We start from the raw sequence: 12255 nt of genomic DNA on the forward strand, positions 1-12255 counted from the left end.
TGTAGAGCTGAGATTGATGTGGTGCGTGTGTGTGTGTGTGTGTGTGTGTGTGTGTGTGTGTGTGTGTGTGTGTGTGTGTGTGTGTGTGTGTGTGTGTGTGTGTGTGTGTGTGTGTGTGTGTGTGTGTGTGCTCAGATTTTCATGAGGTACGGTCGACAGCGATGGAAACTGCGTGGCAGAATAGAGATCAACGGCAAACAGGTGTGGGACAGTGAGGAGATGGTTTTCCTGCCACTCATCAGCGAGTTCCTCTGTGTGAAGGTCAGACCTCCCAGCATCCCCTCTGTCTGATTCTTTAGTGGAAGAAAACAATATCACAACTTCTCCTGATGTAGTTTTAAAGTGTGCAATTCAACTGTTCTTATGTTTTCTTCCAGGTGACAGAGCTTAAGAGCTTAGCCAATCATGTGGTTGTTGGAAATGTTTCTTGTGAAACCAAAGACCTGTTGGCTGCTCTACCGCAGACGGTTGCTGTGGACATCAATGACCTTGGGACTATTAAGTTAAGCTTGGAGGTCACTTGGAAGTAAGTCATGTGCTTTCAAAAGGATGGATGAGATGACGATAATATCATGGTCATTGATTTATTTGTTGAAAAATACGTATGTATTACTCTATGACACATTCTGAAGACTTTCTTTAAAAAATATCCAGTATTTTAACATGATTTTTTTTTAAATAGCTGAAAATTTTCATGAGAGCTTCACAAAAATTATCATGATAACCCCTCTTTAAGGGGTGTTTCGACAGGTTTAAGTATTTTTGTGGTCACTAAGCTTGTTTTTTGGAAGGTATTGATGGTTTTTAAAACTACCTAACCTCAGACTAGCTGACTAATACTAAAAAAAAAATCAAAAAGATTGGTGGAGTTATTGTTATGAGTCTCTTCATCAGTCACATGGCATCAGTAGGAGCTACAGCATGTAAACAACACTAACACTTTACATTCAGTGAAATAACAATAGTACAGGGTGCCCGCGGGGTCTTAAAAAGTACTAAAAGTTGATAAATCAATTTTGGGAAAATTAAGGGCCTTAAAAAGTATTAAAAAGTCTTAATTGTGGTTTTATGAGGTATTAAATTTCATAGGTATTCAAGCGCTGACCCAAAAAATATCCATGAATATTTATTTTCCTCCTTGCAACTGTCCCCAGATTGGGACGTTAAACATTCAGCGGATAAAATTCTAAAATAGAATAGAATAGAAAAGAATAGAGTTACTTTATTGATCCCAAACTGGAACATTGTTGTGTTAACAGCAGAAATCGATGGAGTCAGAAGAATAATACAAAAATAAAAAAGAATAAAATAATAAAAAATACAAAAATACTCTAGTAACAATAAAATACAACAATAAGGATTGTGAGCGGTATAAACACCAACTATAGATTAACGTCATTTCCAGTTTCATAAAGAGAAATTAAATACAACATTAAAGCCAATCACACAATCTCCGGCACATGTCGAAAATTTTAAAAATGATTAAATAATTTCTAATTTTCTTCAGCAAGTTGGCCTTGAATAACTGCTGTTTCTTGTTTTGGTAGTGTGGATAAACCTGCCTTTAGTTTCATTTGTTCTTTCAAGCTTTATTCCTCCTTAGTTTATATCATTTCTGTAAAAATGTTAACTACAACTGTTAAAAAGTGGACGCCAACAACAACTGAAAGTCGCGATAAAGTCTTAAAACTTTTTTAAAGGTTTTTGAAAAAGTCTTAAAAAGGTATTGAAATCAACCTCAGGATTTTAGCGTACACCCTGTAATAACAATTTATCAATGAGCTTTTTTAAAAGAAATGCTGGATGGTTCATTTCATTCAGGCGATGAAGGTCATTTTTTCCTATATTTCAGAGGACACTCACTTTTGTTACACCTAACTTGAACAAAGCTTGATTGATGAAACTAGGTATGTGTTGAAGTTGCAGGGCAAAGACAACAGACTGACCACTTCTCACATAAATCTCCCCCTCGATTCATTGGTTCCAGGAATCCATATCAAGTGAAATTGTCCAAACATTATCACCATTGTTGACATGTATTTAACCACACTCAGCTTATCTAGATCAATCACCTGATAATCACTGTGGCCTGAAGTCACCTGTGTATTCAAAACGATACCGATCTGTTTGAGCACCCTTCTGTTTGTTAATCTAATCATCAGTGAAGTTGTATTGATTACTCATTGTCCTGGACTCTGACTTTGTCTTCCTCTTCCTCCATTTCTCTTTTTCCTTTGTCAGTCCGTTTGATAAGGACGACCAGAGCTCGTTGGCCAGCACTGTCAACAAAGCTCCAAGTGTCAATAAACGATTCTCAACTATTTTCAACCAGAGCCCTCCCGACACGCCGTCCTTACGGGAACAAGCCTTTTATGTAAGTTCCTGCTTCCTGCAGATTAATGTTTCACTTTCTTCTTTCAAAGGACTGAAATTACTGGAACATTTGATGAGAGTTACTGCGGAGGTGGCTAAAATTACTCGCAGATCATCAATAACCTTAGAAATATATAGAAAGGGATAATAGTTATGCTTTAACAATACATTTAAAAGAGATTACAAGGCAAGTGATTTCTGTTATTGAATATTTTTTTCTGACTGAGAGTAAAGTTAACATCACCTTAAGTCAGCACAACATCTAGGAAAATGAGACATTTCGGTTAAGACCTTACAGAGTTGACTTGAAGTCATATCACTGAGAATTATAATAAATATAAAGATATGATGGCAGGGTGGAGTGACCTTTATAAGATCAACACCATAAATTAAAACCCCTCTTTATTGAGCATCTACTTTATGTTGTTTCATGGCTGCTGTACAGGAAAACTTTGACATTAGCCAAAAACCACCCGCTCCTAACAGCTGCGTTGCCTTTTGTTCCACCTGCTGCCGCCCCTTTGTGCAGTCTTTGCCACGGAGTCTGACCAGGCGGCAACACTGGCCGTTATTGGACATCTTCAGAGACACACTTAGCCAGAGCTGTTCCTGTAGTGACAACTCACCAGCAAGACAGCCTCCAGCAGTAAGTCCTGAGGCAGAGACACGGAGCCTGCTGGTTTGTGCTGTAGTGCCAATAGTGATAGTGTAGAACTTAGAAAAGTAGAATAGCTGTCTCCCTTAGTGTGTGCATGGAGCCGTGAGACACAGTCTTTTTCAATGACCTAGACAACTTTACTGATCGAAAGAATTAGAAACTTGCTGTTGAGTTTTTTGGTGAGAGTAGATGTAAAAACACACGCACACTTGTTTGATTGGACAATTTTTTTTGCTGCAGATGTGATCATAAGTATCTGACACAACGCGGTGTGAGGCACTCCTGTGCCCACCATGTTCGCTTTCAATTCTGATCAGGTGTCTCTAAGTGTACATATCTTACTCATGGTTTCCTCAAATATTTGCTGCTTTATTCAGAACATGCTGCGTCGTCATGAAGAGTTGGAGAATGGAACAGCGTGGTCCAATTCTTCTGAATCCTCTGATGACTCCTCCAGTCCTCAGCTCTCTGTAGGAGGGCTACGCAACAACACGCATCACAAGGTAACACTTAAAACACACCGTGCTTTATCCACAATCTACTAGTGCCACAGTTAATTTAATTTTTTTTGGGGGGAGGGAGGTTCATTTTGTTGTATGTGGGTAAAAATAGTTTATATTTTGGATTTCCAAGTCTAAACCAGAAGATGTGTTGTTCTATCTCATGCTGCTCAGTCAGGTAGATATAGACAGGCATCCCTCAGGGTTAGTCTAAATTAAGCCCACATTTGCAACTTAGTATTGACATTGATATCACCAGGGAACTCAATTTTTGTTGAGTTAGGTCTGACAGCTGTTTTTAACTAGTTTTTGGGTGCGTAATTTAAAACTGATCTCAGTTTTTCTCTATCACTTCAAGTTTTTGAACTATACCAGGGGTGGCTAACCTGTGGCTCGCAAGCCGCATGTGGCTCTTTGCCTTTCAGTGTGTCGCTCTTTGATCCATTCATAAAAATATATATATAGTTATGAGTAGTGGTGTGCTGATCAATCTAAACTATATGTATATGGATGCCAACGTTGGGATCAGTTGGGATTGATACTGAAGTTTCAGTTTCTCTTCTCTAGTACGAATTGAAACACACAAACACAGTAAACCTCGCTTTGAAAATCAGAAATGTACTGATTTTCATTTTATGTCATTTTGTTAATGTGTGAGAGGAAGTGTGTTTGTAAGACCACGTGTGTGATGTGGCTCTTCGTAGTACCACGGTAATTTTTGTGGCTCTTGGTCTCTGACTGGTTGGCCACCCCTGAACCATAAGATCCCTGTTTCCTTAAAAATATGAAAAACACTTTACTCAACAGATAGGTGCTTGTTTTATAAAAATCTTCAAACACAGACATACACTGAAATATGGAAGAAAAAGGCATGACTGCATTGTTTATGTTTTTGCAAAGGATATGGCTACTGGAGGAGCTACAGGAGCAGACATGATCTGGAACAAAAGAAATATATACCTATGTAAATAAAACCATGAGATGGAGTAGTTACAAGCTTTGAAAGCTAAAAAAAACTGCATAGCACTAAAGAAAGGATGTTGGGACATTGTAAGATGTCTCAAACCTGAACTGTTGCTCACACTACAGCTGAGAGACAGGTTATTAAAGACTAATGATCGCACTGGCAACTTTACTGTAATTATTCTCAAAAACCTGAAGACTCAGAGATAAATTACTCCAGATCCAACACATCTAGGTGAAGTGGTTTAGGAAAAGGAAGTGGCTTCCTTAACCCTCCCAGTAAAATCAGATTCAGAAGGTGCAAATAAGGTGCAAACTTCAGCATCCCCAGTATTGTAGAGGTTTGCAGCAGTTACTGTATAAGTGCACAGGCACGGAAATTCATTACGACACTTGTGCAGAATAGCTGTTAGCTGCTAATGATTAACTGCACGAACCAACAGTTATTTTTCAAACTGTTGTATTTTCATTCAGTATTTCCTTTTTATTGATATTATCCAAGAGTTGTTACATGTTAAACTGTACCTTTATAAAGTCATTCATCACCAAGTGTTCTTGCCCTGTAACAGGTTCACTTTGACTCAGTCATGTTAACAAGCGGTGCTCTGTATGGGACAGTAAACTGTCTCACACAGAGCCCTGTACGATGTCAGCAAACGGGAAGTGGAATTAATAATCTTCCAAATAAAGAAGAGAAATCCAAGATGGTCACCTGCTATGCCCAACATCACTGTGTTGGGCATAGCATCAGCATCAGTGTCCTTTACCTGTTGGGTTTTCATCTCTCTCATTCAGACGGTTGTTGTGACACCAGAGATTCAGCCAGCTGTGACAGGAAGCTCCCACCAACAGCCTGAGATCTCATTCTGCCTCAGAGACTCCTCATCGTCCTCAACGCCAAACTCCAACAACAAAGTCAGTTCTGCCAGTGAGGTTTCCAGCAAACAGCACGCAGACAGCGACAGGTAAGGTTATAGTATTTATTACCTTAGGTTCCCACACATTAAAATGTGTCTATCTAATCTTATTGTAATTGAATGCTGCTGAATGATTAACGATCACTCATTGATTCACAGGGCAGAGCAGAAGGTGACTGTCACTGTGAGGGCTAAACCTGCAGCTGAGGAGGAGGATGAAGGGAAACAGTCTCCTGTAGCCATAGAGGATGGAGTCTCCACAAGCAGTCTCACCTCACGAAACTACTCTCGCTCCCTGAGCCACATCAGTGAAAGCAGCGCTGATGGCATCGTTTTGACGGAGGCAATGTCTGTGGCTTCTGGGCTCTCTGTCAATGACATTGAGATGGAGGTGAACAGCAGAACTCAGGAGCAGCCCTGCTCACCTGTCACAGACACTGACACAGTGCCAGAGAGACTTGTTACTGTCCAAGAGAGCGCATCAGCTGACAATGTGGCTGATCAGCATCAGGCAGGTGTCTCAACACCCTCCTCACCCAGTACAGGAGCAGTAGACACCACCACCACTCCCTCACAAACAAACACAGAATCACACTCACACACAGAGCTCAGCACACTGCCAGACACCACGGACGTGACATATGTGGCCCGGCGGGTGGCGGTGGAGGAGGAGGTTCCAGGTGCAGGAGAGGGTGATGGTCCTGTGGACAGTGGGCTGGAGGAGGCTCTGTCAGCTGTGGTTTCCTCTATGGATGATTACAGAGGACAGTTCCCTGAGTTACAAATACTGGAGCAAGAGCTGAAGCTGCTGCAGGTCACGCTGAAAGTAAGTGAGCAGGCGTGAAGACGCAAAAACTCTATACAGGTAAAAACACTGTTTCAGGTGCAAACCAGCAACTCATCTGCAAAGAGTTTTTGATGTCTGAGGGGTCAAGTGGCTAAAAAAAGTCATTCTGGTTGAAAACAAGCAGGCTTTATGAAATAATCAGAAATTTGTCGGTGGCCATTCATTTGCTGAATAAGACCATTTTAAGTCTTTGAAGTAGTGACTGTCAATTATAGGGAGCCACAGCCTAAAGAATACCTTGTTTTTTGATACTTTACCTGAAATGAGGCCTTAAACTGTTCCTTAATGAACATTAGGGCTGCAGCTATCGAAAATTTTAGTATTCGAGTATTCTACTGAAAATCCCATCGATTAATCGAGTAATCGGATAAAATACATTTTTGTTTAGTTAAAGAGCAGTTATTTTTCAAATGAAAATTTTTCTCTTTAAGAAATAGAATTTTCTGATACAGCATGTCAATAAGAGCACTTGCTTTGGTAGCTCCAAAATTTGTAAACACACTTTGACACATTTTTTGTGCCTTGTACATCTCATCAAATGTTGCGGACCCAAATGGTACCCGTTTCGTAGAATGACCCATTAGTCTCCAAACTCCAGAAAAGAAGCTAGCTTTGTTGCTAGTTGCTATTTTGTATAAGAGGTAGCTTGAGGGGTCTGAAAACTCTCTTAATATGGCCTCAGCTCTATTTGAAATACCACTCTTTGATCTTTTTTAAAATTAAACGATTCCTCGAGGCGGGGAAAATTACTCGAGTATTTTTTGTATTTGAGTACCTCGAATAATTCGAGGAATCGTTTCAGCTCTAATGAACATTAGCTTTTTGCTTTGTGAACTCCATGTGTCTGCTGCTGTAATGTTTAGATATGAACCTGGTTGTATGTTTATTTGTGTGTGTGTGCGTGTGTGTTTGTGTTTGTGTGTGTGTGTTTGTGTGTTTGTGTGTGTGTGTGTGTGTGTGTGTGTGTGTGTGTGTGTGTGTGTGTGTGTGTGTATGTAGGGTGGTAAGCACAGCCGTTCACCCAGTGTGGTCAGCCTCACAGTGGAAACAGCTCTGGGCAGCTTTGACTTCCTCAACACGTCTGATTGGGAGGAGGAAGAGGAAGAGAAGGGCGACAAGAGGAGTAGAACGGGAAGGTCAGTGCTCACAAAGCACATCTTGGTGTTAACACTGAAACTCATCTATAGCCTTATGTATGTGGTCATTAGTAAGCTCCAGGGATGTGTGGTCTTTTGGAGCTGTACAGAGGACATGTGTACAGCCGAATGGTTCAGATTTACTCTGAAATAACTTTTACACAGCTCTCAAAGACTATGCGTTCTAGCAAAGCTTTGGAGGCTGTATGATGTACAGGGTAGTTATTTGTCTTGACTGTGAACAACTACAGTTTGCGCAGATACAGGAAACAAGAAACTACTACTTCCCAAGAAATTATCCTGTACCATCGATATTGAGCAGACACATTGATTCCTCTGTAAACAACTTTTTGTTCATGGCGTACTGACATCCAACTTCTGTTCTTATTGTTGAGCCATGCTGCCATCTAGAGGAAGTAATCTGTATTGCTGCCCTGCAGTTCTGTCAGTAACACAAATTAGCTGCTCAGAGAGACATTCAGACAGTCAAAAGACTGTAGCGACAGTCGGGTCTAGGGGTGAATTAGCATTGATCATCTTAATCTGAATAGACAGTTAAACTGAGGAAGAATGTTTACCATAGCAGCTGTGTCTGGAGGAAGGATGATGGTAAATCTATCTTTTTTTAAACATATTGGAGAAGAAAATATATTTAAGAACAGCCCTTTTAAAAAGTGAACTTCACTTCGGCTTTCAGTATGAGAGCTGTGGCTACAGACTGCTGAGGCCAGCTGCACTTTATCCAAACCGAATCCTCATAGTAGCAGTTCATGTTTTGATGTGTGCTGCCGGCCTCTTGGCCAGGTCACCCTTGTAAGAAAGATCTAGATCTTGATGGGTTTTCTATCTGGTTAAATAAAAATAAGTGAATAAAGATGTATTATAGTCTCACAAATTATTTATTCCACCGCTTTATGACTTTATTTAAGTCTTCTTTATGTGTTTGGATGATGTTTATAGTGACTGGGTAGGTTAGTGAAATGTAGTTCTGAAAGGATGAGACAAGACCCCCAAGTGAAGCGGTCTTGTCTCACCTCAAAGAGGTTCTTTGTCACAGCTAATACGAAAGTCACTCAGCTAATGTGAGCTTACTGAGACTCAACACAGCCTCCCCCTAACCTCTCTCAATTCTCACCTTTTCCTTGCACAGGCCTCTGCAGGACAGAGGCTGGGACAGCCCATCCACACCCTCCTCCCCCCTCACAACAGGCTGCTCTACTCTAGACTGCTCCCTAGTGGTCCACCTGAAGAACTGCTGCACACAGCTGCTGGTAGGAAACATGCAACATAGACCTTTTTTGGCTTTAATTAAAGTTTAATCAGAATAGAGGCATTTTAGCAAAACATTTAAAACTTCAGCAATGAGTGGTTTCTTGTTAATATTTTATTTTAGTTTGTTCTTTGAAAAACAATCATAGGAATCGTTTGATTGTAAAACTCAAAGTTTCTTTAAAATTACTTTGTAGTCTTTGATTGTTTGAAATGCCTTTGTTAAATTTATTTAAAATGACTGTGATACAGAGTTTGATCAGCATAAGTGCATCCTCATCATTTTGTTAGACTGTTAAACTGCTTTGTCAGAGCCGGATCAACCCTGATTTAAAATGATGTCACACTGTTTGCAGCGTCTGGGTACGTTTGGTCCTCTGCGCTGTGGAGAGATGTACGCCTTAGATCGACTACTGAGAGAGGCACGAGTCCTCGAAATCATCCGACGTGTTACCAAGGACAACCCCAAACGCCTGAGACAGCCTGTGGAAGGTGAGACCTCTGAAAATGTTTCTCTACCACCACTGAGTGACTTTTGGTGTTAAATGCAGAAACACAAAGATCCTTAATGGAAGCTTGACTATGACAGCAACTCACAAAATACATCAAAACCAGCGTTTTTATTCACTGCAAACTGTAAGTGGTGTGTTATCATGTAATATGTTGATCCAGCATTCAGTGTGACCCTGCTCTCTACATCACAGTGATACCACAGCTCGGCCTGTGCCTGGGTGCTGTGTTGCTATGGCAGCAGAGTGTAGGTCAGGGTAGCATGTACAGCGTCTCTGCTGAAAGCTTCCTGTCTGCGTTGTCCTCGCTGTACTCCAGCAGTCTGCCTCAGAAAGCAAGCAGCATGGCCAACACAGGTACAACAACTTCCATGTTTGTATGTTTGAATAATAGGTTTGATGTGTGAATGCTTTAATAACACCTGTGTGTGTGCGTGTGTGTGTCCAGTGTTCCTGTGTTTGGCTGAGCGGGTGTTGGACCAGAGGTTGCCGCGGCGTGGAAGCAGCAGAGACAGCGTGACAGTGACGGTGTTTCAGCTGTGGACTTACCTGGAGGCCAACAGCATCACTGACATGGAGACACATCTCAATGAGCTGGCAGAGGAAGGTAAACACACACACACACACACACACACACACACACACACACACACACACACACGCACGCACACTTAGTGACTAGGGATGCATCGATACCGATCCTGGTATTGGGTATCAGTGGATCGGTGCCCCTCAAAACTGGATTGGTATCAGTGGGAAGGGGCCGATCCAGGCAACCAGCTTTCTCCCTTTTCTTTTTTACTGGTGCTTTTGGATACCTGATTTGGAATGTTACCTCTGGTGCACTTTCTTCGTTTTTTTTGCTGAATTGCATATCAGCCTACAGGGTAAAAAATATTAGAATTAAATATTAACTTCTGCATATTCTGAAGCTTGTTTTTTTACCTGGTAAAAAATTTAATATTTTATAGTTTAAAGAAACTTCAGTAACCCCCTATACTTATTTTTTGCCTTTTACCCAAAACATTACCTGTCTTATCCCACAATAGGGTATGCAGGTTATTATTAAACACTGGTATTGGATCAATATCGGTATTGGTCGATACCCGAAGCCCAGGTATCGTTATCGGTATCGGTAGCGGTACCAGACAAGTTGGATCGGGGCATCCCTATTAGTGACAGCTAAAGAAAGGGAAAACTTTATCAATCAGTGATGAATTCGCTCTCTATCAGTGTGGCTGGTGCAGAGCCTGGCATCAAGTGACCTGGATGTCATCGTGCACGCCCTGCGGCAGCCTGCCCCGTGCAGCCTGAGGAGAGAGGGACTTCACGCTGTGGCCAAATTACTGAGAGATCCTCGAGGAAAAGTGTCGGCATCTGCCAGCTCTGTGCTGAGGAGCCTGAACGCACAGCCCAGACAGAGAGAGCAGGTAAGAACACACTGGGCTCATACAAACACTTAGAGGTGCATTGATATATAGTTCTACAGTTTCATTTAGGGGACACTTTTGTCCAAAGCGACGTACAACACAAGCAAGAATTTAGACAGAAGGAAAACCTGGTTATTGCGACAGAAGTGCTGCAAGTCATTTGGCTGCAGGTGCTGCCATTAAGTTCAAGATTTTTTTTTATAATGTAGAATAATCAAGCCAAAAAGGCACAATGAATTGCTGTGAAAATATACTTCACCTTTCAGTTATTAGTCATTAGTGCTGAAAATACACTAAGAGCTGAGTCTGAGACCTTCTGAATCATTCTACCCCTGAGGACAAAGAGGAGAAAAGTCAGATTAAGTGCTTAAGTGTTCCCTGAACAGATGAGTCTTCAGACATCTCTTTAAGTAGAAAGGGACTCAGTGGATCATATAGTTAGGTAATTCATTCCACCATTTGGGAACAACAGAGGAGAAGAGTCTGGCTAGAGATTTAGAGCCACGCTGAGCTGGGAGCACCAGGCGTCTTTCATAAGCAGAGTGTAGTGGGTGAGAAGGAGTGTAGAACTGGATGAGGGACCCCAGGTACGCAGGAGCTGTTCTTGTCAATGGTTTGAAAGCCAGAAGAAGAGAGTGAAGAGAGATTAACAGCGGGGTGGCATGTGCTGTTTTGGGCTGGTTAAAAACCAGATGTGCTGCTGCATTCAGGATCATCTGCAGAGGTTTAAATGTTCACACAGGGAGGTCTGCTAGGAGGGAGTTGCTGTAGTCGATGCGTGATATCAGCTACTGCAACTCCCTCAGTAGTCCCTCAGAATATCTAATAGTTTATATAGTTACTGTTATCATTTAGTAAAATAATGTTTATGTGGTTTTTTTACCAAATGAACCTAATTTGTACCTTTCAAAATAAAAGCTTAAACTTTTTATGATGCTGATGAAGTGAAAACCACAATCTCATGGCACAGAGTCATGCAAACACATTATATGAACAGAAGTGTGACTTCTTCGTGTTGTCAGTTTCGTTTATTACTGTGCGTGTGTGTTCTCCTCAGGCGCTGGTCATCTGTTTGGAGCTACTGGAAGATGACAGTGTGGACACTAGAGTCTGCGGATGCAAAGCCTTAGCTTGTCTAAAGGTACAAACACACTCTGAATCTGCCCAAAGATGTTCCAGCCTGTCACAACATTAAAACTTGAACTTTTAGCTATTACATATTTCACCATTGATGTGTTGGTTTGAGCAATGTGCTCTATTTTAGAGACAATGATGAAACATCTGAGCGGAAGTGGAAAAACAAAGAACAAAAGGTCATTATATTTTATCTGTAAAACACAGCATGGACTGACCTCTGGGCCCATTCTGTTGTCCTTTCAGGCCAAAGAAAGCATCGACCAGTTAGTTTATCTTTGCCGGACGGACAAGGAGGAAGTCCGAGAAGCTGCCAAACAGGCTCTGCTGGTGCTTGGTAAGAATAACCATTGTGTAGACGAGAACGACAGCCAAAGTTGAAGGAGTTGGTAGGAAATTGTTGATAGCTCTGCTCCAAAAGTCTCTTAAAGAAATGAATGTCAACGTTCATTTTAAAGCGTCTTGCCAAATGATGATATTAAATTAACTGTAAACCTAAGACCCATGTTTAGAAAGACT

At 41.3% G+C, this 12255-nt stretch overlaps 1 protein-coding gene across 3 annotated transcripts in view; it reads left to right on the forward strand.

The window, feature by feature from the left end:
• Positions 1-12255, forward strand: part of ripor1 (RHO family interacting cell polarization regulator 1) — a 39298-nt gene that overhangs the window by 21675 nt on the left and 5368 nt on the right. For 2 of the 3 annotated variants that reach the window (XM_074678020.1, XM_074678019.1), the window contains exons 10-24: positions 136-261; positions 378-526; positions 2242-2374; positions 2903-3019; positions 3409-3534; positions 5290-5459; positions 5571-6237; positions 7258-7394; positions 8545-8665; positions 9020-9155; positions 9368-9529; positions 9621-9779; positions 10406-10602; positions 11660-11743; positions 11983-12073. In XM_074678020.1, coding sequence (XP_074534121.1) covers positions 136-261; positions 378-526; positions 2242-2374; positions 2903-3019; positions 3409-3534; positions 5290-5459; positions 5571-6237; positions 7258-7394; positions 8545-8665; positions 9020-9155; positions 9368-9529; positions 9621-9779; positions 10406-10602; positions 11660-11743; positions 11983-12073 — 2575 coding nt within the window. The remainder of the gene's footprint in view (positions 1-135; positions 262-377; positions 527-2241; positions 2375-2902; positions 3020-3408; positions 3535-5289; positions 5460-5570; positions 6238-7257; positions 7395-8544; positions 8666-9019; positions 9156-9367; positions 9530-9620; positions 9780-10405; positions 10603-11659; positions 11744-11982; positions 12074-12255) is intronic. The other variant, XM_074678021.1, reaches the window with a different exon arrangement.

This window comes from Halichoeres trimaculatus, unplaced genomic scaffold (genome assembly GCF_033239565.1).
Source record: "Halichoeres trimaculatus isolate MK-OKI-2021-1 unplaced genomic scaffold, fHalTri1.1 fHalTri1_scaffold_10, whole genome shotgun sequence".
In the NCBI taxonomy this organism is placed as follows: Eukaryota; Metazoa; Chordata; class Actinopteri; order Labriformes; family Labridae; genus Halichoeres; species Halichoeres trimaculatus.